This window comes from Nannospalax galili, unplaced genomic scaffold (genome assembly GCF_000622305.1).
Source record: "Nannospalax galili isolate Female #2095 unplaced genomic scaffold, S.galili_v1.0 scaffold842, whole genome shotgun sequence".
NCBI classification, from domain to species: Eukaryota; Metazoa; Chordata; class Mammalia; order Rodentia; family Spalacidae; genus Nannospalax; species Nannospalax galili.
This window is the reverse complement of record NW_008349291.1, coordinates 624,395-651,279: the sequence shown is the minus strand read 5'-3', so window position 1 is coordinate 651,279 and position 26,885 is coordinate 624,395. Positions and strand designations below refer to the sequence as shown.

At 44.1% G+C, this 26,885-nt stretch overlaps 1 protein-coding gene across 1 annotated transcript in view; it reads left to right on the top strand.

The window, feature by feature from the left end:
* Positions 1-2,310: 2,310 nt before the first annotated feature.
* Nlrp4 (NLR family pyrin domain containing 4) overlaps positions 2,311-26,885 on the top strand; it is a 31,929-nt gene continuing 7,354 nt past the window's right edge. The window contains exons 1-6 of the mRNA XM_008846632.2: positions 2,311-2,590; positions 8,237-9,806; positions 12,533-12,691; positions 13,114-13,281; positions 16,840-17,007; positions 22,149-22,319. Of these exons, the coding sequence (XP_008844854.2) occupies positions 2,311-2,590; positions 8,237-9,806; positions 12,533-12,691; positions 13,114-13,281; positions 16,840-17,007; positions 22,149-22,319 (2,516 nt within the window). The remainder of the gene's footprint in view (positions 2,591-8,236; positions 9,807-12,532; positions 12,692-13,113; positions 13,282-16,839; positions 17,008-22,148; positions 22,320-26,885) is intronic.

Genomic DNA, 26,885 nt, shown 5'->3' with positions numbered 1-26,885 from the left:
CTGAAGCTGGAGTTGAAGGCAGTTATAAACCAGCTGATAGGGTACTAGGAATCAAACTCAGGTCCTCTGCAAGAGTAGTAAGTACTCTCAACCACTGAGCCATTTCTCTAGCCCCTCTGGATATCCCGTGTCCAGTTAAATCTGGTTAATATCTTCCATTGCTGTATGTTCCTCCCCACTGATAAACCAATATTGAGATTATCATCAACCACAACCTGGTCCCTGTATATGCTGATTGCTCTGGGGTGATTGTCACTGTTTCTAAGGTGTCTGGGATGCTGTAACAAAATAACAAGGCTAGAGGACTCTAAACAAAAGTATATCTCACCGTGCCTCTGGATATTGGAAGTCAAACCATCTTCTGAAGTGGCCATATTTCACCCTCTACCATAGTGAATGAAGTTCTTGTTACTTTCCAGCCTTACCAGTGATTGACATGGCCAGTCTTATGCACTGTGTCCATTTCAGTAGGTGTATAATGGTATCTTACTGTTTCAATTTTCATTTTACCAATGGCAAACGGTATTTAGCATCTTTGGATTTCTGGGTGTATGGTGCGCACAGGTGTGTGAAGGACAGACGGCAGCTTCACGTGTTGTTCCACAGGTGCCGTCCACCTTCCCTTGTCAGGGTCCCTCACTGAACCTAGAACTCACTAAGTAGGCTAGGCTCTCTGGCAGTGAGCGCTGGGGATCCTCCGCTCTCTGCCTCCCCAGAGCTGGGGTTATACACACGCACCACTGTACTCAGCTTTCCCCATGGTTTCTGGGGATCAAGTCAGGTCCTCATGCTTTGAAAGCAAGTCCTTCATCAACGGAGCTGTCTTCCCAGTCAGATCTTTTATCTTTTCTGTGGCCCCAGCTGGCCTGGAAGTCCCTGTGTAGAGGCTGTCCTAGATCTCACAGATCTGCCCTTTGCCTCCCAAGTGCTAGGATTAAAGGCATGCATCACCATACTTTGAAGATATTTTCATTTTTTATTGATTTTTTTTGCAAGTTTCATACGGTACATTTTGATACCTTTCTGTTTCTGCACTCCCCCTTTCTAAACCCCTACCAAATTTCCCATACTCATACATATATTCATGTATATTAAGTCCTATAGAGTCAGATTTGTGTCCCCAAATGTCCTTCAGTTTGGGATCATCCACTGGGGCCTGGTCAACCTACCAAAAGTCTCACCCTTCCAGATTGCCTCTCCCCCTTCCAGCAGACATCAGTTACCAGTAGTTCCTCAGTTAGGGCTGGGGTTTCTTACCTACCTCTCCATGCCTATGCTGGGATTTGGTCTTGTTTCAGTTTATGTGGGACTTGTGCATGTTGTCACCATTGCTGTGAGTTCCTATAACTGACCAGCTGTCTGGAAAACTGTTTCCTTGTGGTCATCCTCTGGCTCTTAATCTTCTGACCCTTCTTCTGCAGTGATCCCTGAGCCTTGGAAGGTAGCATCACAGATATGTTCTGGATACTAGCATTGGTCCAGATATCATCAGAGATAGAATTACCAGTAATCTTTTTAAGATTTATTTATTTTACGTGTTCATGTGTATGCATGTATTTGTGTATACCACATGCAGGCAGTGCCCACTGAGGCTAGAAGAGGGCATTGCAGTCTCTGGAACTGGAGTTACAAGAAATCGTGAGCCACCACAATTGTGGGTGCAGGAAACTGAACCCTGGTCCTCTAAAAAAGCAACCAGTGCTCTTAACCACTGAGCTATTCCTTCAGCCCTGCATGCAGTTCTTTAGGGAACTAAATCTCTGTTTTCCAAGTATTGTTTTAATGATCATTTCATTGAAAAGGAGAGAGGTGAGCCTGGGATAAAGAACTTCCTGCCCCTCCTCCATCACCCACAATGAGCAGTGTACAAGGCAGTAATGACCTTGAGTTGTGTGTGTGTGTGTGTGTGTGTGTGTGTGTGTGTGTGTGTGTGTCAGAGGTTGACATCACATGTGTTCCTCAATCTCTTTCTATCTTATTTTTTGAGGCAGTGTCTCACTGAACCTGGACCTCACCAACTGAGCTTAGACTAGCTAGCTAGCAAGCCCCAGGGATCCTCCTGTTTCTGTCTCTCCAGTGTTAGGATTACAGATGTGTCACCACACCCTGCTTTTTATGTAAGTGATGGGGATCCAAACTCAAGTTCTCATGTTTATACAGCAAGCACATTTGTGGCTCAACTGTCCCCCCTCCCAGCCCTTTGGCCCATTTTTTTAAATAACTTGGTGTTTACTTGATTTTCCCACAGGTTCTATTTGTTTCGTATTTTTCTATCCATCTCTGAAGACGCCACTCTCTTCCCTAGACAAGATGGCATCGTCTTTCTTTTCCGACTTTGGTCTTATGTGGTATCTGGAGGAGCTGAACAAGAAGGAGTTCATGAAATTTAAGGAGCTTCTCAAGCAAGAGATTTTGCACCTTGGACTCAAGCACATTCCTCGGATGGAGGTGAAGAAGGCTTCCCGGGAAGACCTTGCCAACTTACTGATGAAGTATTATGAAGAAAAGCAAGCCTGGAATGTGACCTTTGAAATCTTCCAGAAGATAAATAGGCTGGATCTCTGCGAAAGGGCTGCCAGAGAGATTGCTGGTGAGTGGGTCAAAGCTTCTTGCCATGAGGATCATGTTGTAGTTTTAATAACTATTCTTCATGGCCATCTATAGTAGGGCCAGGTCTATGGGTCCTGATTACCCACAGGGTAGGAAATAGCTTCATTGAAACATGTAGTTCTAGGTGGTCAGATATAGATATCTAACCTGCATTGTTAGCATATTATACCTAGGACATCAGTGCTTTTACCCTTACATCAAAACTGGAGAGTTAATGTTAGCAAGAGGTAGCAGCAACAGAAAATACCTGCTATTTTCTGGGCTGGTGAACAGCTCAGTTGGTGAAGTGCTTGTAAGGACCTGAGTTCGGATCCCAGCACTCACATAAGAGCTGGGCAGGGTGGCAAGTACCCATAGTCCCTGCACTGGGGAAGTGGAGACGGGAGGCTCCCTGGGGCTTGCTGGCCAGTCAGTGTGGCCTAATTAGCAAGTTCTGAGCCAATGAGAAACACTGTCTCAAAAGATAAGGTAGACAAAAATCCCAGCATAGAAGTTGGGTAGGAGGCCCCAGCTCTAGCTGAGGAACTGTTGGCAACCCATAGCTGCTGGGAGAGGGACAGTCTGTTTGCTTTAAGGGTGTGACACTGGATAGGTTAACCAGGCGCCTGTGGATAGACCCACACCAAAGGGTATTTAGAGACACCAATTTGACTTGATAGGATATATAATATATCTCATATGTATCATATGTATAATATGTGTATATCAGACTACATGAAATCAGATATTAAGTGGGGCAGAGATAGGGAAGAGGGTCTAAACATGATTGAAATATATTCTATGGAGTTCTCAAAAATTAAAATAAAATAGGGTAGAGAATGATTGGAGAATTTACTCAGTGTCAACCTCTGGCCTCCACATGCATGTAGGCACACATGCATGTACAGCCCCTCACCCCCACATACACACAAATAGATTCTGCAGTGAATTGAGGTTCACTGGAATAATCATGTATGTATTCAAAGCATTGCTAATCGCTGCCATGGCTATATGTATTTTGATCTTTAACAAGCAAAACTTTGTGACAGAGAGGCTGTGCTCTGTGAACAGTATGTCCTTAAGAGTCACATGTTTATCTGCTATAAGATATAATGATACTTGACTTTTCATTTCTTTGCCTTTGGGGTTCAGATGTCTTGCTGTGCTAGGTCTAGATGCGGCTTCCTGGACTCGTTCTATTTGGGATTCTCCAAAGTCCTGCGTCTGTAGCTCCAAAGCATCTTTTGTGTTTGTGCACCAATCCTGGTTCTCAAAATCTTTCTGCCGCCTCTTCCCTGAGCCATGGGTGGGTGGGTATAATATAGGAGTCCTATCCAGGGACACACACTTTACAGTCTCTTTTTCCCTAAAACTTAGCCAGCTGTGGTCTTCTGTGTGCATCACAGTCTGTTGTGTGAGGAAGCTTCACTGGTGGGAGTTGGGGGATGCACTAGTGTTCTCTCTGCCTCCTGTTCTGCTACGTTCTATGAGCCTTAGGTATAGAGGTTCCACTGTAGATGTGTCACTTGGGTCTGGGCATCTCTCAAACACATATGCTCTGTGTGTGACCAGTTGTGGAACTCTGATAGCCTCCATCTGTTGCAAAAGAAGCTTCTTTGACGAGTGGTACATAGTATACTTGTCTGTAAATATAAGGATCCATATTTAGCATACAGTAATATCTCTTTTTCTAAAGATAAGACTGAGGTAAGGTTTCCTGTAGGATCTCTGACCTCTCCAGCCACGTGTATTTGTCTGTTTTTACACTGCCACCCGTGAGTTCCCTCCCATTTCTTGACTATTATTTGTTGAAAACCTGTTTCTGTGTCGTTCTTTCTTCCACACCTTCTTTGGGACTCTGACAGTACACGTTAGGTCTTTATGCAATCCCAAATATCCATTTTTATCCTTCCGCATTTGCTTTTCAATAACATCGTATTTATTCTTTGAAAGTTTCATGCATGCATACAAATGTATCTTGATCATTTCCACCCCTCAATCCCACCCACCCAGCTATTTCCCAGAACCCCTTTCCCAACATCTGCCCCTCAAGTTCATGTCCTCCTTTTCTGGTTTCTGTCCATTCATTTTTTCATTCATTCATTCATTCATTTGCTCATTCATTCATTCATTTTCTGTGCTTTAGGCATTTTTCCTGTTTTCTTATTACCTATTTAGCTATTTCTAATCTATAACAAATCCATCTGTTTCTTTTTAAATTCTTTACATTCGTGGGGTGTGTGCGTGCGTGCGTGTGTGTATGTGTGTGTGTGTTGTGTGCACATGTCACAGCACGTGAGTGGAGGTCAGGGGACACACATGCAGGAATCAATTCTCTCCTGCCACTATATGGGTTTATGGAACCAAACTCAGGTCATCAAGCTCAGCAGCAAACATCCACTGTGTCATCTGACTGGCCCCCCATCTGTTGATGTCTTAAATTCAGTTAACACATTTTATTTATGAAGTTTTCTTTAATTTTTCATCAGTCTCCATTTGGATGCCCACTTTGCCTTCTGTTTTTATTGAATATATTTTTATTACTTTTTAAAACTTTGTGTATAAAATAATGGGCTGCATAGTGAAATTTTCATATATAGTAATAGACATGTATCACTGTACTTTGATCGGTCTTACCCAGCGTCCCTCAGTTCTCTTCCTCCCCCTAAAATAGTCCCTTTTCTGATTTTTATGTCATTATATATGGTGTGTGTGTGTGTGTGTGTGTGTGTGTGTGTTATGTTGAACATCTTTAAAGGGTCTCTTTTTAAATTATATGTTTGTCGTTGGGGGGGGCGGTCTGTGCATGTGTAGACAGGTGCCAGAGACCTCAGAGCCCTCTGAAGCTGGAGTTACAGGAGTTTCTAAGCTGCCCTGTGTGGGTGTTGGGAACCAAACTCAGGTTCTCTATAAGAGCAGCTAGCACTCTTAATCGCTGAGCCACCCCTCCCACCCCCTTAAAGGTATCTTCACATTACAGGTCTTGCATCTTTCTGTGTCATGAGAGTCTGTGTAAGCTGCCAAGCTTAGCCTGCACCCCAAGTCTTAGCTGCAAGGCATTCTGTGAAGCATAATCCTCGTCGTTGCTGTTTTTCTGGGATTTTTAATATGGTGTCTTTAAAACATAAGAACATTCACATGGGTGAAGTTGAAATGAATCCTAGGGGCCAGTGTGTCATGGAAGCTCACCTGGTTCTCTCCTGGAGACTGGCCTGGGTCAGCTCCTTCTGATGTAGACATTTAGATGTATTGCACACATGACACCTTTACCGGTACCTCACACTCAACTCCCTCGTTAACACAAATGGATATAGATATTTGGTTTGTATTTATCAGTAAATACGTGAGTATGTGTGCTGTGTGGGTGTATGCATGCCACCACAGCACACGTGTGGAGGTCAGAGGACAACTTTCATGAATCAGTGCTCCTCCTTCTATGGGTGCCAGAACTGGGGTGGTCAGGCTGTGCTGCAAGCGCTTGGACCCACTGAGCCATCTTGCTGGCCTTTTTATCAGTTTTTTAAATAGCATACAAAGGACTGGGTTTCATTGTGTCATTTTCATAACTTTTTTGGTTGATCCTCCTCCTCCTCCTCCTCCTCCTCCTCCTCCTCCTCCCTGCCCCCTCCTTGTCCTGTCCCCCCACAAGCAGCCCCACCACCATTTCATGGCACATGAATTCTATTTCTCTTTAGTTTTTCTTCCTTCCCACACCTCTAGTTCACACACACACACACACACACACACACACACACACACACACACCCCTAAGTTCTGCACAGAAGAAGAAACATCCACTATTTATCTTTCTGATTCTAGGTTACTTCACATAATGCAGCAATTTCCATTGCCATCCACTTTCTTGCAGATGCCACGATTTTATTTTTATTTATAGCTGCCTAAAATTCCATCGTGTATGTGGACCACATTTCCTGTATCCACTTATCTGCTTGTGGGCATCATCTTTCAGTATCTTTAATATCGGGTTGATAGTCCATACTTTCATTAATTATGAAGCTGGTCTTTTGTTGCTAGTGATGTAGTTCTTGAACAGTTTGGTGCTCTCCTGGAGGCAATGAAGAGTTAACACTTACATGCCCCTGAGCCTGTGCGCATGTGTCTGTAGAATTGGAGCTGGCAGACTTGCTATAGAAAACTATATAGTTGATGTTTTTGAATTTGGGACCATGCAGTGTAGCACAAGTACCCAGTCTTCTTTCTGGACCAGGAGAGCAGCTGTGCACAGCACTGTGCTCCACATAGCTTGAGGGATGGTCTACAGTAGCCATAATTTAAGTGAATGAGTGAGTTTATTAAGCACATATCAAGCCGAAGTGAAAGAATAAGTATTCAAAGAGATAGAAAGATAGGGACACAGATAGGGAGATAGCCAGAGAGATGGGGGGAGGGAGAGAAAGAGAGAAAGAGGTAGGGAAATAGCCAGATAGGGAGGTAGGCGGAGGTGGGGACAGAGGGATGAAGGGATGGATGGAGGGAAGGAGGGAGAAAGATAGCCAGATAAGGAGGTGTGTGTGGAGAAAGGGGGGGGGAGGGGGAGAGAGAGAGAGAGAGAGAGAGAGAGATAGCCATATTGGGAGGTTAACAGACTGAAAGAAAGAGGGAGGGGACTGAAGGAGATAGAGATGATAGATGATAGATAGATAGATAGATAGATAGATAGATAGATAGATAGATAGATAGATTATAGGTAGGAAAGAGAGAGAGCGCAAATGTTGTCAAACTGGGCACTTAAAACATAAAGCAAAACCATCTGGGAAATCCCCTTTAAAGCACCCAGATGGATGGAGTTCCCAATGGAGCATCCCAACCACAGTGAAGGTCCCCTCAGATGATGCTTCCAAGTGAAACAGAAAATAACAATAAGAAGGTCACTCCATTGAATCAGGTGCTCACAACATCCAACAGAAACTGACTGAAGTTGAGGCAGCCGACTGGAGTTTCTGATACAATGTTGGACAGAGCAGAGTGTCCCCTCGGGTAAGGCTTCCAAGTACCAGCAGATGGATAAGGCCATCAAATCGTTCAGCAGAAACCAACTGTAGAAACTGAGGCAGCCAGCTGTTGTTCCCGATTGAGCTTTCTCGCCATGATTAACCTTCCCGTAGCTGAATTTCCCATGGCAGAACTCTCTGCCTCTCCCTGTGGGCATTTTTCCATCATGGGATACACAATAGTAACTTCTGTTAACAGTAGTTTGTCTTCTGTGTTCTCAAGGGCACAGTGGTTTTACTCTTGATCTGTTTTACTGTTCTTTTTCCTCCTGTCACAGAGTTAGGGGGACAGCCCAGCCCCAGACAAAGGGCCTTGGATAACACTGTGAAACATACACGCTTGGGTCTAAAATGGGGAGACAGCAACCTCACCTCCAGAGCCAGCTTCTCAGTGTGTTTAAACAGCAAACAACAGTTTAACCCATGTAGCATACACTGCGCAGAGGCGTGAAATTTGTGCCCAAGTTTTAATGAACTCGGCTTACAGAGCAGGCTGTGGACCAGCTGGCTCCATGCCCGTAATTTGCAGATTCCTAAAAAGTTACATCCTGAGGATAAGAAATGTCAAATCACATATGTATGAACATTTAACTTTGCTATGTTGTGATTTCTTTTTTCTCTTGTACCGAACTCAGGACACCCAAAGATCTATCAAGCTCACATAAAGACTAAGTTCATCGGCATTTGGTCCAGAAAATTCACCCCTATGGTTCACGATTTCTTTGACCAGGAAATCACCCAGGAAGAACATGATTATTTTGAGTACTTTTTTCCATCAAAGACAACTGGGAACCGCTCCCACATACTGCTCCTGAAAGGGGTCCCAGGCATAGGGAAGACAATGATGCTGACGAAGTTAATGCTGGCCTGGGCGGAAGGCAAAATCTATCAGAATAAATTCACATACGTCTTCTACTTCTGCTGCCAAGAAGTGAAGCCACTGACAACAAGTCTGTCTGAACTAATCTCAAGAGAGTGGCCTAACCCCTCAGCTCCCATAGCAGAGATCATGTCCCAACCTGAGAAACTCCTGTTCATCATCGACAGCTTTGAATGGCTGAGATGCGATTTGACTGAGCCAGAGTCAGAGCTGTGCACTGATTGGATAGAGGAGCGGCCAATGAAGACACTGCTGAGCAGTTTGTTCAGAAGGAAGATACTCCCAGAGTCCTCTCTGCTCATCGCCGGTACCCCAGAGAGCCTTCAGACACTGGAGAATAAGTTCGAGAACCCAGAAATCAGAACCATCATAGGGTTTGATGAGAGCAATAGGAAGCTGTTTTTCCGCTGTTTGTTTCCAGATAAATACAGAGCTCAGGAAGCTTACGGTTTTGTGAGAGAGAACGAGCAGCTGTTCACTATCTGCCAGATCCCCCTGCTCTGCTGGGTGGTAGCCATGTGTCTGAAGCAAGAGATGGAAAAGGGGAATGACCTGACCCCCATCTGCCGAAGCACCACCTCCCTGTATGTCGCTTACATCTTGAACTTGTTCCTTCCCAGAGGCACTTGTTACCCAAGTAAGAAGAGCCAAGAGCAACTGCAGGGCCTGTGCTCCCTGGCTGCCGAGGGCCTGTGGACTGACACATTTGTGTTTAGCGAGGAGGCTCTCAGGAGAAACGGATTGGTTGACTCTGATGTCCCCGTATTGCTGAACATCAAGATTCTTGTAAAGAGCAGGGAATCGGAGAACTCCTACACATTTCTTCACCCGTCTGTCCAGGAGTTCTGTGCTGCTGTGTTTTATCTCCTGAAGAGGCACGTGGACCACCCTAGCACTGATGTTAAATGCATAGACATACTCCTGATTATGTTTCTAAAGAAAGCACAAGCACGGTGGATTTTTGTGGGGTGTTTCATATTTGGCCTTTTACATGAAATAGAACAAGAAAAGCTACGGGTGTTTTTTGGCTGCCAGATATCCAAGGAGAGAAAGCAGCAGCTTCACCAGTGCCTGGAGACCTTAAGTAAGAGCGAAGAGCTTTGGGAGCAGGTAGACTGCCTGAAGTTGTTTTACTGTCTGTTTGAGCTGCGCAATGAAGCCTTTGTCATTCAAGCGATGGACTTGATTCAAGAAGTGAAGTTTGAGATCAAGGATAACTCAGATTTGATAGTTTCTGCCTACTGCTTAAAACACTGCACTGCACTGAAGAAACTTTCGATTTCAGTACGTGATATCCTCCGGGGAGATCAAGCACCCAAATCGATGTGAGTCTATTAAGTGCCTGCCTTCCTAGCTCATTTCAGAGTCTGTTCCTGTGTTTAGTGGATTTATAGAGGATTCAAAACTCACCTTTTTTGGGTCCATAGGCTCCATTTTTAAATGTTTTTAAAATATTTATTTTTATTTTATGTGTATGAGTGTTTTGCCTACATGTATGTATGTACACTATGTGTGTGCAATGCCCACAGAGAACAGGCAGTTGTCAGCTGCCATGTGGGTACTGGGAACAGAACCTGGTCTTCTGCAAGAGCAGCCAGTGCTCTTAACTGCTGTGCCATCTGGTCAGCCTCACATTTATTTTTATTTTACATGAATGTGTGTATCTATATGTTAGTATGTATACATGCAGGTAGGTGCCTTTACAAGCCAGAACAGTGTCAAGTCCCCAGAATCTAGACTTATAGGCAATTTTGAGCTGCCCAGTGAGGGTGCCAGGAACCAAATTCTGGTCCTCTGCAAGAGCAGCAAGTGGTCTTCACCACTGAGCCATCTCTCCAGCCCAACAGACTCCATTTTAATAAATATTTATTATTTTCTATTTTATATGTATGTGTGTTTTACCTGAATGTATGTAAGTATACCCATGTTGTACAGTTCCTGCAGAGGTCAGAAGAGGGCATTAGAGACCCTGGAACTGGAGTTAGACAGTTGTTAGCCATCACATGTGCTCAGAACCCAACCCAGTTCCTCTGCAAGAGTAGCCAGTGCTCTTGACCACTGAACCATCTCTCCAGTCCCCAAACTCCTTGAGACCCAGATTAACTCCTTTTTTAAAGATAGGTTATTTGTTCTTATTTTGTGTTTTGTTAATTAGTAATTTTGCATATTTATGGGGTAAAATGTGATACATCAGTGTATGAACACAGAGGCCAATGATGTAGCTCAGTTAGCAGATTATCACCTAGTATGCACAGGCCCTGAATTTGCATCACAGCATCTCATGAAACCAGACATAGTGGTATGTGCTTGCAGTCCCAGCACTTGGGTGATGGAGGAGGATCAGAAACTTAAGGACATCCTTGGTTACATAGCAATGTCAAGGCTAGCCTGGGATACATAAGACCTTGTGTCTAAAGAATACAATGCACTAATCAGGCTGAGTTGGGTATTATAACGCACACTTGTAATCCCAACACTCAGGAAACTGAAGCAAGCGTGTTTCTCTCTGTTTCAGACCAGTCTGGGATACATACATGGTCTGGAATGCACAGGGAGAGCCTGTCTCAAAACATAAACAATAGCAAAAATAAATGTATATAATTTATGATCTACTGACCCCTATTTTTTTTCTGTGCTAAGGATGGAACCCAGGGCTGCATGTCCACCAGGTTAATACTATGCCACGGAACTACTGTCCTGGCTCTTGAAAAAAATAGGCTAGCTATGTATTAATTCTGTCCCCCAGGCTGGCCTCAAACTTCTGATCCTCCTGCACCACCAGGCTCAACTACATTTACTCTTGAGGATCCCAGTGGGACTTCGTCTTAGTTTCAGTGGCCTCACTATCAAAACAATAATGTCAACCCACCAGACTGTGAGGACGCAGCATGACCATCTCTGTCATGTGCGTTTCCTGCCTTCGTCAGATAGGAGCATTACACTCAGGCTCCTCCTTGACCACCAGGCAAATGCCTTGTAAAACTTAAAGAAATGTTAATGGGGCAGGAGCTTAGAGAGATGGCTCAGCCAGTGCTCTTGCAGAGGAGCCAGGTTCAGTTCCCAGCACCCATGTGGAAACTAACAGCTGTCTGCAACCCCAATTCCTGGGGATCCATTGCCCTCTTCTGGCTTATGAGAACATTCACAGCATGGTGTACTTACATACTTACAGGCAAAACATGCATGCACATAAAACAAAAATTAATTAATTTAAAAATAAGTAAATAGGATAGAGAAAAATTGAAGAAGACACCTAACATTGATCTCTGGTCTCCCTAAGCATGCACCTAACATGTGCACACATGCATGCATATGCAAACATATTCACACACAAGTGTCATAAACTGACTCCTTTCATAGTCAAAGAAATCATATAAGGTGGGTTGGCAAGATGACTTAACAGGTAAAGATACTTGCCCCCAAGCCTAAATTCAAACCCTGGAAGCAGAGAACCAGCTCCTGAAAGTTGTCTTCTGATTGCTACACATGTGATGTGACATACACATGCGCACACACACACACACACACACACAAACACATGAAGTCTTAAAACACAAATTTGATTAATTACGCTGTTGTAGGAGAGGAAACTGGGCAGAGAAGTCAAGTATATTGCCCAAGATTATATACTGAGTGAATAGTAATGGCCCAGGAAATACTCGCTCTGGATTTTGACCTAATGGCTAAGGCATCCTGCCTTGTTTTTAACTATGAAACCACTAAGGTTTGATGTAAGCCAGGTTTTATCAACCTCAACACTGGGGAACATCTGGACTGCCTCTACTTTAACTGTGGCAGTGCTATAGGATGCTTTATTTCTGATGGCACAAGCACCCTCCATAAACCAGAAACAATACAGATGTTACCACATACCACTTGAGACTTGCTAATCCAAAGTAAATTTACCTGACTGGCCCGATCCTCCTCACTTCAGGGAAAGTCCGAGTCTGACCTCTTTTGTCATAGGGTGACAGTTTACTATATTTAGTGTTGTAAGTGGCTTGAGTCAACTTTTCAATAACAGACTGAATTCCTTTCTCCTACATTACAGGGCAAATAGACTCATCTGTTGGCATCAGATATGTTCTGTACTCACAACCAATGAGAACCTCCAGGTGCTGCAGGTGAAGAACAGTGGCCTCAATGAGTCGGCCTTTATGATCCTGTATAACCAGCTGAGGCATCCCAACTGTCCCCTTCAAGTCCTTGAGTAAGTTGAAGGTCAGCTTTGACTCAATCATATCAGAAAAATGAACTAGTTTTCCCACTACCTTTCAGTGAACTTTGTAGGTGAAGACTTACAGTCTAGGGCCTCTCAGTCCCAGCACCACTAACGTCTATGGTAGACCATTGTTTGTTGGGGGCTGTCCTGTGAATTCTAGGATGTTGTGAGCATGCGTAAGCTCCGCTTTCCAGACTCTAACCGCATCTTGTGACACCTTGCATCCCAGTATCCCATGTGGAAGTAGAGGAAACACCCACTTTGAAGACCAATGAGCTATATCATTACATTGTGAAATTAGAGTATGAGGCAGTTATGGGATGTAGGGAATGATCCCAGATGAGAGCTTGGGCTGCAGTTCGGGGCTTTTGTTGGATGGAAACTCATACATACCGTCCTTTGATTTGCAGGATAAACAATGTTTCCTTCTTCTGTGATAACCACCTGTTCTTTGAGGTGTTCCTCCAGAACCCTAATTTGAAGCATTTGAACCTCAGCCTCACAGTCCTTTCACACAGTGATGTGAAACTGCTCTGTGATGTCTTGAACCATCCAGAGAGCAACATAGAAAAGTTACTGTAAGTCTGTGTGTCTTCCTGGCTTGCCGACTCAGTTCAAGGGGGGTCTTAATGTTGGTTTGTTCTTTGTTGCTGTGACAAAATACCCTGACAAAGACGGCTTAAGAGAGAGTTTATTTAGAAGTCAAGGCTGCAGGAGCTTGAAGCAGCTAGTCACATTGCATCCACAGTCAGGAGGGCAGAGCAGTGAATCAACGCGTACATGCTAGTGCTCAGCCCGCTTTCTCCACACTTAAGGGTTCAGAGTCCTTTTCCTAAGGAATGGTGCCACCCACAGTGGGTGGGCCTTACCGCCTCAGTTCACCTGATCAAGGTCATTCCCCGCAGACATGCTTACAGGGGATTCTGATATATAGACAGTCCCTCTTTGAGACTCCCTTCCCAGGGACGTCTTCAGGGTGGTAAGTTGACAGTTTAAATCAGCCATCTTAGGAGGTATGTGGTATTTGCTGTGTCACTTTTGTCCTCTTTTTCACATGCAAACTTAGTCCCCTTTAAAAAGAAAATGATTATGTAGGGACTGGTGAGATGGCTCAGTGGGTAACACCCTTCATACCGTCCTGACACCCTGACCAGTCCCCTCGGCTCGTACGGAACAAGAAAACTGACTCCCACCAAGTATCCTCTTACTGTCACATGCATTCTGTCACATGTGTATGTACACGTATGCGTGTGTGTGCATATATATACAAATAAATGTAATCTTAATTTTTTAAAACTGATCGTGGAATGTGAAAGTTAGGTTCTATTACCATTTTGTTTGTTCAGCTTTTTTTTTTTGAGATGGTCTCCCTGTAACCCCAGCTGACCTGGAATGTCCTATATAGACCAAGGAATTTCCTATATAGATCAGGGTTGGCCTTGATCTCACAGAGGTCTCCCTGCCTCTGCCTCCTGAGTACTAGGATTAAAGGTGTGTGCTACCATGCCCAGCATGAAAGTTAGCTTCTAAATAGAGCTTCTAAATTACTTTACTGTGGATTCTGACACACCCTAAAACTCAGAACTTGCCCAGGTGTACATCCAGCAGTTGCTGAAAGGCACTTACTAAACCATCTGTGGCAGGTGTTCAAAATTGAAATTCTATTTATAAACTAGATGAGAAACCTGTTACTGTATTCTCAAATTGAGATGGATCTCAGATATTGTTGGTAGAATGTCTCTAACACAAAAGGGTATTGTGTGGTTTACATGCAGAGTTCAAACATGGGCCCAACTGTGGTATTAGAGGTGAAGAGAACATCCCCTGGGGTGAAGCATACAAGTAAGCACAGATAGAGATGACATCGTCAGATCAGGTGCTTACAGCCAGTCACCCAGCAGAAATGACTGAGGAGACCCTGACCCAGTCATGCTGGAGTTCCAGACTGGGAGCTGGGCATGGTGGCGCACACCTGGAGGCAGGCCAATCTCTGAGATTGAGGCCAGCCTGGTCTACATAGCAAGTTCCAGGTCAGCTGGGGCTCCACTGTGGGGTAGACAAATACAGAAGCCCAGGAGGGGTGCAGAAGTTGGTAGAGGATGGATTTGGGGGACTGCAAACATGAATACCCTGTCTCAAAAAAATAAGAGTTCCAAGCAGAGTTTATATGAAGAAGCTTCTGCCTTCTCTCTTCCACTACACACATTTTTCTATCATGAATAAACAGTAGTAACCTTGGTTGGGAATGACTTACATTCTAGCTGTTCTCAAAGCCACTGTGTTTTTACTTTTGGACTCTGTGATTTCTCTTCCTCTCCCAGATCCAGGAAGGCCAGCCTATCTCCAGACAAAGGGTCTTAGAGACACTTGTAATAAACATGCTGGAGTCTGGGACAGGAGAGCCTGACCTTCACTCCCAGGGTCTGTTTTCAACAGACTTAAACAGCACGTGACAGTTTACCAATATAATGTACATTACAGGTGATGACTCAAGAGCTTTAAACTCAACTTGCAACAAGTCACTGACCACTACTTCCAGATTTTTCACTGCCTGTGTTACATTACACCTCCAGCATTGTTTATAGTCAGATCAGGCTTCCTTCTAATCCTGTGACATATTGACTCCATGGTGCCCACACACTCATACGCCCTCTCACAGCACCTTCACTATCCAAACTTTAAAGAGAGACTGCTCCACTGTGGGGTAGACAAATACCAGAAGCCCAGGAGGGGTGCAGAAGTTGGTAGAGGATGGATTTGGGGGACCACAAACATGAATACCTTGAAGAATAAAACCTGATATAGTCAAGCAATTGCAAATAGCAAGAGTGGTTTTAGCTTGCATAGGACTTGTCAATCCTGTCAGCATTGCTGTGAGTTAATATGAATAACTGACCAGCTGTCTGAAAGATTCCATTTCCTTGTGGTCATCCACCCCCTCTGGCTCTTACAGTCTTTCAACCTCCTCTTCTGCAATGATACCTGCGCCTTGGGAAGCAATCTTATTCAGGGGTGAGCACTATGCAGCCTCTTAGAGAAGTGAATACAAAATCCCAGTCCAACCTAATGAATGTCTGGCAATTGATGGCGACTGGGAGGAGGAGAGACAGTGTCTTACAGGATGGAAATCTTGGTGGGCCCAGTGGATGGACCCACACTGAAGGACATTTGGGGACATAAGTCAAAATCTATAGGCAATATAGATGTGTGTATGTTAAATTGGGGGGGTGCGGGGGGAGGTGCGGATGAGGGAAGGGATCTAAGTCCCGTCAAGCTATATTGTATGAAAATTACAAAAATTCAATTAAAAAATAAAATAGCAAGTGTAGCTGGGACACCAGGTTAATTCAAGTGCCATGAGAGTGGTCCCTTGGATGAGTTAAGTCACGTATGCATATCGCTGGGTCTGTGTGTCTCAGGATGCCTCTCATGATAGAGACAACAGATGATGGAGGTCAAGAGCAGTGTCGGTGAGTGGGGGAGGAGCTCACAAAGCCCCGCCTCTAGCTGAGGAGCTGTTGACAGTTGATGCTGCTGAGGGCGGGGAGTGTCAGTTTTCAGGGATATGTCCCTGGTAGGTTGGCCATGCGCCAGTGGATGGCCCAACACCCTTGTACATACCAGCAGCACCAACTGGGTTCAGTGCTTTAAAAAGAGTACATGAGGGATGGAGAGATGGCACAGCAGTAAAGAACACTGATTGTTCTTGCAGAAGACCTGGGTTTGAATCCCAGCACCTACATGGCAGCTAACAACTGTCCATAACTCCAGTTCCAGGGGACCCGACAGCCTCTTCTGTCCTCCACAGGCATTGCATGACACCGGTGCACTTACCTACACACAGGCAATACACGCATACACATAAAATAAAAAAATAAAATATATATTTTTTTAAAGTACATAAAGTTTGGAGGGAGATGAGGGTGGGGGATATTTGGGAGGAGTTGGAGGGGAGGGGTTGGGGATGGATTGAATCAAAACATGTTGTATAGATGTAGGACATTCTCAAACAGTAAATAAAAAAAAATTAAGGGACTGTCAAGACCCATGAGGTCCCTGATGGATCCCTGAGGAGCAGTGAAGGGAATATATCCAGAAGATGAAAAAGAATGCAGTGTGTTCTCCCTTCCCCACAGGCTGACCGACTGTAACCTCTCCTCCAGTGACTTTGAGATCTTTGCCCCAGTCCTGATCAGCAACAAGACGCTGAAGCATCTTAATATTGGATCCAACCACTTGGACAAAGGGATACAGTCACTGTGCCAGTCTTTATGCAGCCAAAACTGTATCCTCAAGTTCCTGGTGTAAGTGGGCATGGGGAGGGGCCGCTATCTGAATCCATGGAAATAACGACTAAATTCTGTCCATTGGGGGGCTGGGGAGATGGCTCAGTGGTAAGCATACTTCCTGCCAGGCACAACAGTGTGCCATCTCTAACCCCAGAGTTGAGAGATGAAGACAGGTGGATCTTAAGAGCTCAGGAGTAAGCCACATTGGTGAGCTCCAGGTTCAGTGAGAGACCCTATCTCAAAAAGCAAGGCAGAGGGGGCCTTAGAGAGATGGCTTGGCAGTTAAGATCACTCTCTGCTCTTGCAGAGGACCCAGATTTGGTTCCCAACACCCATATCAGGTGACTCACAACCACCAGCAACTCTAATTCTAGGGGATCTTGTAATACCAAGAGAGATGCACAGAGGACTATGTCACATAGTGATGATTGAATTAGGAGTCTTTTAGTAAAAGCCAGTGCCGGGGCTCATGCCCCAAAGAATTCTCAACCTGAGGAGAAGCAGGACAGGGTTTATAGAGCTTAATACCACAATTACATCATGCCAGAGGCAAAACCAATAACCATAGTTACATCAGATCACCATAGTTAAATCAGACCAGGGGCAGGTCAGTTAACAAAGAGGTTTTCAGTTAACAAGTTTTGATTAGGAAATACCAAGTTTCTAAGAACTGTAGAAGCAATAGGCTCCACAGAGATACAGGTATAGGTGGGAGGGAGGATGTGTTACCTGGACATGATAGCTGGCTACTTATAAGTTTCCCAGTACTGCAGAAACAGTGTGCTCCCTGAACCTGCCTGCATGAGACGGTCTACCTGACTGGCTATGAGGGAATGGCTGGGCAGAAACCCAGGGTAAAGCAAAAGTCAACTAGAGCAAATTGGAGTTAGTTTTACCATTTCAGTCTGACACTCTCCTCTGGTCTCCATGGGCACCTGCACTCATGTAGTGCATATACATATGCTCGGAAACACAACATAACACTTAAAAATAACGAAATCTTAAGGCAGAGGGCAGCTGGAGAAGATGCCCAACATCAAACTCTGGCCTCCACATACACATGCCACACATAAGAAATTAATTACTTAAAATCTATCTGCCCATTGATAGACCCATGTAACAGAACTTTCAGAGTATAAACGTGAGAATCAGAAACACAAACCAGAGGGCTGGAGAAATGGTTCAGTGGCTAAGAACACATGCTGCTCTCACAGAGGACCCAAGTTCAGTTCCTAGCACCTGCATCAGGCAGCTCACAACTGCCTATAACTCCAACTTCAGGTGGTCTGACTCCCTCTTCTGACCTCTGTGGGCATTTCGCACACATGCACATACCCCCCCCCACACACACATAATTAAAAAATTTTAAATCGTTAAGCCATGAGCCTGGTTTGGTTGCACATAATTCCAACTATTGTAATTTCAACTATTGAGGAGGCTGTGACAGAAAGATTTCAGGTTACCTCACAATGTAATAAGACCCTGTCTCAAAATGTCAGAAGAAGCCAGGTGTGGTGGTGCATGCCTTTAGTCCCAGCACTTGGGAGGCAGAGGCAGGTGGATCCTCTGTGAGTTCGAGGCCAGCCTGGTCTACAGAGTGAGTTCCAGGCACCTGGAGCTACAGGGAGATGCTGTCTCAAAAAAAATCCCCCCCAAAAATGTCAGAAGAGGGATGGGGCATGGGGAATGTAACTCAGTGGCAGAATAGTTGTCTAGCAGGTATAAGGACCCAGGTGCAATTCCAGACCTAGATTTGCCACTGATAAGACTGTCTTGAGAAAGTTACCCAAACTCCCTTAGGCTCAGTTTGCTCCTCTGTAAATAGAGACAAAAAAAAGCCTGCCTTACAAATCATAAGAATATTAAGTAGTCCCTACAGAGCATGTGCAGTCAGCAACCCATATCCATGGTTCCACCAACTTTGAGTTAAAAATATCCACAGAAAAAAATTTGTTTTGGGAGCCATTGAGATAGTTAAGTGCATAAAGGTGCGTGCTACATGAGCCTGACAACCTGAGTCTGATCCTCTGAGCCAATGTAAAGGACGAAGCAGAGGCCTGACTCCAAACAGCTGTCCTCTGAGCACCACACACATACACCATGCACCACGCACCATATGCACACACAGTAATAGATGGTCTGTACTGCACATTTACAGATCGTTTTTCTTTGTCATCTGCTAACCAGCGCAGTGCAGTAGTTAGATGAATGGCAGTTAAGTTGTATTCTGTATTACAGCAGTACAGAGGTGGTTTAAACTAGTTTATGGGAGAGTGTGAAAAATGGATTGTTACTGGGATGGAGTTTTCCTTGGTTCTTTTCTTCTCAAAGGGAAGAATTCAGCGGAGTGATGGCCACTTAAGTGGAGATTTATTTAATAAAACAAAGCAATAGTATGCTGAAGAGCTTGGAGCACGTTGCCTAAGGGGGGGCGGGTAACAGCGGCAGGTTCAGGATTTGTTATTTTATGAGGCTTTTATGAATATGAGGGGGTTGACAATCCTTACAATGTAAGGTGATCCCTTTTCACTCCCAAATCATGATGGGAATCAGATCTCTGCTGTAGGGTGTTTCCATGATCCTCTTCAAAAACCTGCAAGGGGGCATCTCTGCACTCTCACCAGAGACGCTGCTTCTTGCAGCCGATGGCATTTAACACAGACCCACAGCTGGTCAGTGTGCAGAGAACAAGAGACTGCAGAGCGCTCAGCCCTAAGTGGGACACCTACGTCACACCCTGCCTCCCATGGCTTAGGGATTTAAAGTCAAATTCACTGCCAGAAGGCACACATGGCATCCAAACCCTCCTCCCACCGTCCTTAGGACAACCTGAGGCAAGAATTCTCCGAAACCGCCATTTGGAGAGTCTTAACGAGTTTATTGGACTTGCTAACTGAGCTTGGGGTGCTGGTTTACTTACAGAAGAGTGGGCTCCCCCCTCCTCCACGACTGATTGAAAGAAAGCCCACACCCAAACATAAATCCTGTGGCTTCCCAACAGCCACATAAAATGGCAAGAGACTGGCCTCATGGTTTTCTCGGCTTATATATCCATAGCCCCTCCCCTTCATGCAGCTAAGGTCAACTGATTGACTGGGACAAGTAACGGGCTTGCCTCCTGCAGAGCGTGGGAAGGAGGTAGGACTATGGCTTGTCATCATAGGGTCAGAGGGACTTCCAGGTCACAGGGATCATTACAGAAGAGGGAGCATAAGACTGTAAGAACCAGAGGTGAATACAAGGGAACTGTGTTGTATGGACACCACAAGGTATTCGCACATATGAACCCACAATTCTTATGACAGGATACACAAGACCTGTGCAAACCCAAGCCAGACTGGGGCCCAGCACGGATGGGGAGGTAGACAGGAAGCCCGGCCCTAGCTGAGGATCTATTGGCAATTTATAGATAGAGGGAGAGGCAGTTTTCCTTGCTAGTATGACACCTGGTAGGTTGACCAGACTCCGTGGAGTGAACCCACGCCCAAGAGCATTTAGGAAACACAGATTAAACTCAATAGGCCTTTGAAAAAATAAATAGTAACAGAAGATGTGTAGGGTTAGTGAGGTGGGATACGTAGGGAGGGACGTCTGAATATGCTCAGAACGCATTGTATGAAGTTCTTGAGTCAAGAAAAGTAGTTTTTAGAAACCTAAAGGGGGGAGGGGAGAGATCAGAACCACAGTACAAATGTATTATGGTGAATCTTTGTCTTTGAAGATGCAAAACCTTTATTTCCTGTGTCACAATTGGACAAGTTCTCTATACTTTTGTTTCTGATACAACAGAATGAACCTAACTAGATCCTCAAGGAGATTTAACCACAGTGTGGTATTGTGACCACCAGGAGACACAGCTCCAGTTTCCTTGGTTAATTCCCTGCCTGGGAGAACTGGTTTCAGAATTGAAGCTAAAACTTTGTTCTAAAAAGTTTTAACTAGGGGCTGGTGAGATGGCTTAGCAGTAAAAGTGCTTGCCATTCAGACAAAAGACCTAGAGTTCAAATCCCCCCACCAAACCCATTTAAATTCCCTGTAGAATTCCAGCCTGGAAGGCAGTGACAGGAGAGTCCTAGAGCAAGCTGGCTTTGCAAGATTATCCATATCAGTGAACTCTGAGTTTGATTGAGAGACCCTGCCTCAATAAGTAGAAATCAAACTGAGGCCTCTGCATACACACACACGGGAAAAAAATTGAAAGGCACAAGGGAGTATTAACTATGCTATTTTACTCTGTTTTATTTTATTGTTAAATATTTTTATTTTATGTGTATGAGTGTTTTGCCTCTATGTGTGTAAGTGCACCATGTGGGTGCAATGCCCACAGAGGCTAGAGAGGAGGGTGTTGGGATCACGTGTAGCTGGAGTTATGGTTATTAGTTGCCATGTGGGTGCTGGGAATCAAACATGGGTCCTCTGGAAGAATAGCAAGTGTTCTTAACCTCTGAGTCATCTCTTAAGCCCTTTTATTTACTTAAATTTATTTTATATGTATATGTGTACACCTGCGTGTTTATGCATACATGTGTACAGTGCCCACAGAGGCCAGAAGAGGGCATTGGATACCCTGGAACTGGAGTTACAGAGCCACTGGGAACTGAACCCAGGTCCTTTGTAAGAGTAGCCAGTACTCTTAATCACTGATCCATCTCTCCAGCCCTGATTTTTAAAAATATTTTATTTATTATCTTTATTTTATGTGTATGAGTGTATTGTACCTATGCCATCCAATGCTCATGGAGGTCAGAAGAAAGTGTCCCTGGAACTGGAGTTACAGATGGTTGTTAGCTGCCATGTGGGTGCTGGAAATCAAACCCAGGTCCTCTGCAAGAGCAGCCAGTGCTCCTAACCACTGAGCCATCTCTCCAGCTCCTTAGCCCTGTTTTTTATATACTTTTGTTTTTATTGAATTTTTGTGATTTCCTTACAATATAATTTGATGGTATTTAGATCCCCTCCCCCATCTGTACCTCCACCACTGTTTTTCTTACGAATTACTCTGTTCTCTTTTCTAATTCTTTTCTCCTGTAAGAAGAGACGGAGACGTGTTCAGATATGCTGGAAGCTTACTGCCTCGCTTAAATTTTTTTGTGTCAGGTTGTGTTTGCATTTCCTCCTTCACAGCCCTCTTTTCCTCCAACATTTTGTCCCCGCAGGTTGGCCAACTGTCACCTCAGTGACAACAGTTGGGGATACATCCGTGAAGTTCTTCTGACAAACAAAACCCTGAGCCACCTAGACCTCAGTTCTAATTCCCTCAAGGATGAAGGACTGAAGATTCTCTGTGAAGCCCTGAGTCTCCCCGAAAGTGGCCTGAAATCACTGTGGTAGGTCTTCTTGAGGCTGGCATTGGAGGCCTGACCATCCTGCCCAGGAAGGCCTTTACGTGTCCATGCCTGAAAAATACAGAGGTTAGAAATGCTCAACTCAGATCCCAGAGGGGACTTTCCTGAGAACAGATCTGCGCATTGACTGTGGTGTCTCAGGTTTACTGATAGGTAGTCCGTCACTCTGAGGAATATGGACATAGAAACCTAGAGAAAGAGAGGATTCATGACTTGGGTCCAAGGGATGGTTACACGGTTAAGATGATTGACGTCTGTGCTATGATGAATGGATGTCATCCATTGGAGGTAGAGATCAAGAATTCTGTGTAGAAAGGTGTATTTGGTACTTTTTAGCACTGTGACAGAACACCTGGCAGAAGCCGCTTAAGGGAGGAAGGGTTTATTATGGATGTGGTATGAGATGGTCTAATCCTTCATGATGTGGGATGCATTTCAGACGCAAACAAAGGTACGATATGGAGGACAGGGACTCAAAGAATACATTTGGAATTAATGTACGTGAAACGGGGACTGCCTTCGAAAGAATAAAGGATAGTTAAAAATGGGAATGGAGGTAACAAAACATTTAATTTCATGTTATTAAATTGAGAGGCATTTGCATGACCTAGGCTGGTTGTTTTGGGCTTACCAAGTGCTTTAGCAGTCCACGACCAAATCATCTTTCCACGAGAAATCCAAAGATCTGTGGGACTTGGGAGAATGATTTTACCAAATCTGATATGAAATCTCAGACTTTAAAACTTCAGTCCTTGCCAGAAGAGCAGGTTAGATAATGGAATGGGAGAACTAGGCAGTCTTACTTCCCTCCTAATGGTGGCTTTGGCTCTCCAGATCAGCCTAGAAATTAAAAGCCCCTGAAAATGTCAGCTAACGATGTACTTTAAAAACATTAAGAACAACTTCAATCCTCAGCACTACAAAAAAGAAGTAAGACAAGGCATTAAAAACGTCTAGAAGCTGAGCAGAAATAGTCATAAAGTATGAAGCACTTGGGGTTTTCTAAAAATACTTAACATGCATTTAAAATGGGAATAACCTTAAACTTGTACTAAACAGAGCCCTGAAAGGTGCAAGTAAAAGATCTTCTCTGGAGGTGGATAATAAGATGAGGTAATCCTTGACCTTGACTCATTTACTCCTAAACTTTCAAGGTCAATAATGAACAGATGGTTAAAATAACCTAAACAACAGCATTAAGGACAGTGAAAGGGGGCAACCAGAACCAAAACTGTCTCCAAACCTCACACTGGAATGACCAAACTCCTCTGAAGCAAGTATCGTTACCACATTTAAAGAGCAAGTTTAAATTCTTACGAAGCCATGAAGTAGCATAAAATTGGCAATCAAACAATAAAATGGGGTGACTTTTACAGAAGTCCACACTCAGGCTGTCAAATGTGTCTCTCTTCCAGAGCACCTCTTTCTCTTAACCCTCACGCTTAAAATCTCCATTTAAAATATACTTAGTAGGGGCTGCAGAGATGGCTCAGTGGTTAACAACTCTTGCTCCTTGTCCATAGGACCCAGGTCTGGTTCCCAGTACCCACGTCAGACAGCAAACAGCCATCTGTAACTTGAGCTCCAGGGGATCCAACACCCTCTTCTGGACTTCACAGGCACCAGCACCCAGGTTCACATACACAAGCCAACATACACTTAATTAAAAATAAAGTAAATCTTTAAAAATATCTTTAATAAATTCCAACTTGGCTTCATAAAATGGAACATCTAGAAATTAGCAATATTAAAATCATAGCACATGGGTTGAAAGTTAAATAGTCCTTTAAATGTCAGTAAAACTGAAGGTAAGTCATAGCTGTCTAGAAGACAATGTGAAAAGAGAGACAAATATGGAAATTAGAGACATCAGAAGAGTTGGCAGATAGACTAGGAAGTTCTCGTGCATGTAATGAATACTGCAGAAAGCTAAAACGGTTTAAGAAGTAAAGCAGGAGGCTGGAGAGACGGCTCAGTGGTTAAGAGTTCTGACTGCCCATGCAAATGACCCAGGTTCAGTTCCCAGCACCCACATGGCAGCTAACAGTTGTCCATAACTGTAGTTCCAGGGGATCCAATGTCCTCCTGGCTTCTGCAGACATTACATGCACATGGTTCATATATATTATGAGTGTTTTGCTCATATGTGTGTATGTATAAAGGCTAAAATTTTTCCATAAAGATGCAGACCACAGAGAAAAATAAAAACCTATCAGCTGGGTGTGGTGGCATATGCCTTTAATCCCAGCACTTGGGAAGCAGAGGCAGGTGGATCTCTCTGAGTTCGAGGCCAGCCTGGTCTACAAAGTGACTTCCAGGCCAGCTGGGGCTACAGGGAGACCCTGTCTCAAAAAGACAAAAAATAAAAACCTATCAAAAATACAGAAACAAGACAGACATGGTTGTGCACACCTTTAATCCCAGCACTCAGGAGGCAGAAAGTATGCAGATCTTTGTGAAATCAAGGCCAGCCTGGTCTACATAGTGAGTTCCAGGCCAGCTGAGGCTACAGGGAGACCCTGTCTCAAAAAATAAGAAAAAAATATAGAAACACAGTATTTCTATTATGACAACTCTTGAAAGGTTGTTAATATCTGGTGACATCTCTGATCTAATAAAGAATACAGTAAATGCTGGTGAGATAATCAGTATGTAAAAAGCACTGTGCAAGCCTGACAACCTGAGTTTGTTCCCCCAGAACCTATAAAAAGTCAAATGTGGTAGCAGGGTATGGTGGTGCACACCTGTAGTCCCAGCACTTGGGAGGCAGAGGCAGGCGGATCTCTGTGAGTTCAAGGCCAGCCTGGTCTACATAGTGAGTTCCAGGACAGCTGGGGCTACAGAGAGACCCTGCTTCAAAAAGACAAAAAGAAAAAGGTGAAATGTGGGACTTGATGGATGGCGCAGCGGATAGAACCACATGCTGCTCTTCAGAGGACCCAGGTTCAGTTCCCAGCACCCACATGGCGGCTCAAAACTGTCCTTAACTCCAGTCCTAGAGGATCCAGTGCTCTCTTCTGCCCTATGTAGGCACCAGGCACACACATGTACACATACATACATGCAGGCAAAACATTCATACATGAATTAAAAAGTTTTTTTTTTGAAAAGTCGTGTGGTGGCACACATCCCAGCACTCCTATAGTGAATTGGGAGGTAGAGACAGGAATTGGCCAGAAGCTTGTGTATCTTAGCTTGGAGAATGCAGTGCAGCAAAAAACAGAGAGGCCCAGCCTCATCAAGGTGGACAGAGACCTAACTCCCCAAAAGTGTCTAAATCAAACATTAACAATGAAGAGATTTCTGTTCTACTTCAAGAAAAAGAGAAAAAGGCTGCCTATAGTTCCTTTTGGTCTACAAAATCCTGGAAATGTTGGGAAGAGCTAAAAGTTTCTGTAGCTGTGTAGGCAGGTGTGTAGGTAGGTAGGCGAATAGATCGGAAGGGGCTTAAACCTGTAATTCTTAGAGAAACAGGAAAGAAAGAAGCAGCCAGTTTTATGCAGATGATTTGAACATACGTAAAGGGGCTGGAGAGATGGCTCAGGGGTTAAGAGCACTGGCTGCTCTTGCAGAGGAAGTTAACAACCATCTGTGACACCCTCTACACCCTCTTCTGGCCTCTGAGGACATTGCACACGTGGTATACTAACATACATGCAGGCAAAGCATTCATACACATAAAATACATAAAAAAATTAAAGAACATACATTAAAAAACTTAAAGAAGATATGCAGATAGTCTGTCAGAGCTAATACCTCTAGCAAGCTTGCTTGGAATGATATTCAAAAGAAAAGCCACTATACGAACTATAAGTACATAATATCACACTGGGTGTGGTGGTGCATGCCTTTAATCCCAGCACTCAGGAGACGGGCAGGCAGATCTCTCTGAGATCAAGGCCAGCTTGGTCTACATAGTTCTGGGGTGACTGGGGCTACTGGAGATTATATTAAAGGTATATAATATCAAAAATTAACTGCATAGAATATTATGAAATAGTATAAAAGAAAAATACCCATGTTCAAATTTGGAATCACATTTAAAGAATCGGTTCTAGGAGCTGGAGAGATGGCTAAGCAATTAAAGCACTGGCTGCTCTTGCCAAGAACAGTTCCCAGCACCCACATGATAGCTAACAACTGTAAGTCCACAGGCACTACATGCACTAAATGTTTAAGTATTTGTAAAAAGTCAGTTCTCCACAAATCAAATGCGATTTTACTGAAACACCAGTGAAAATGTGCTGTTTTAGTTTCATGTTTATTATCATTGAACTTTAAGAGTAAATTCTATGTTTATGGAGCTGGACATGGTGGCTCATGTCTGTAATCATAGCACTTGGAAGATTGTGGGAGAAGGATGGTTCTGAGTTCAAGGCTTGCCTGAGCTGTAAACTTCAGGTCAGCCTGGACTGGATTAAGACCCTGCCTTAGAAAGGCAAAATAAAATAAATGAATAAATAAAATGTATATGGAACTTTTAGGAAGCCAAAAATATCTACAAGCACCTCAAGAATACAAAATATTCTCACTCAAAAGTATTTTCAC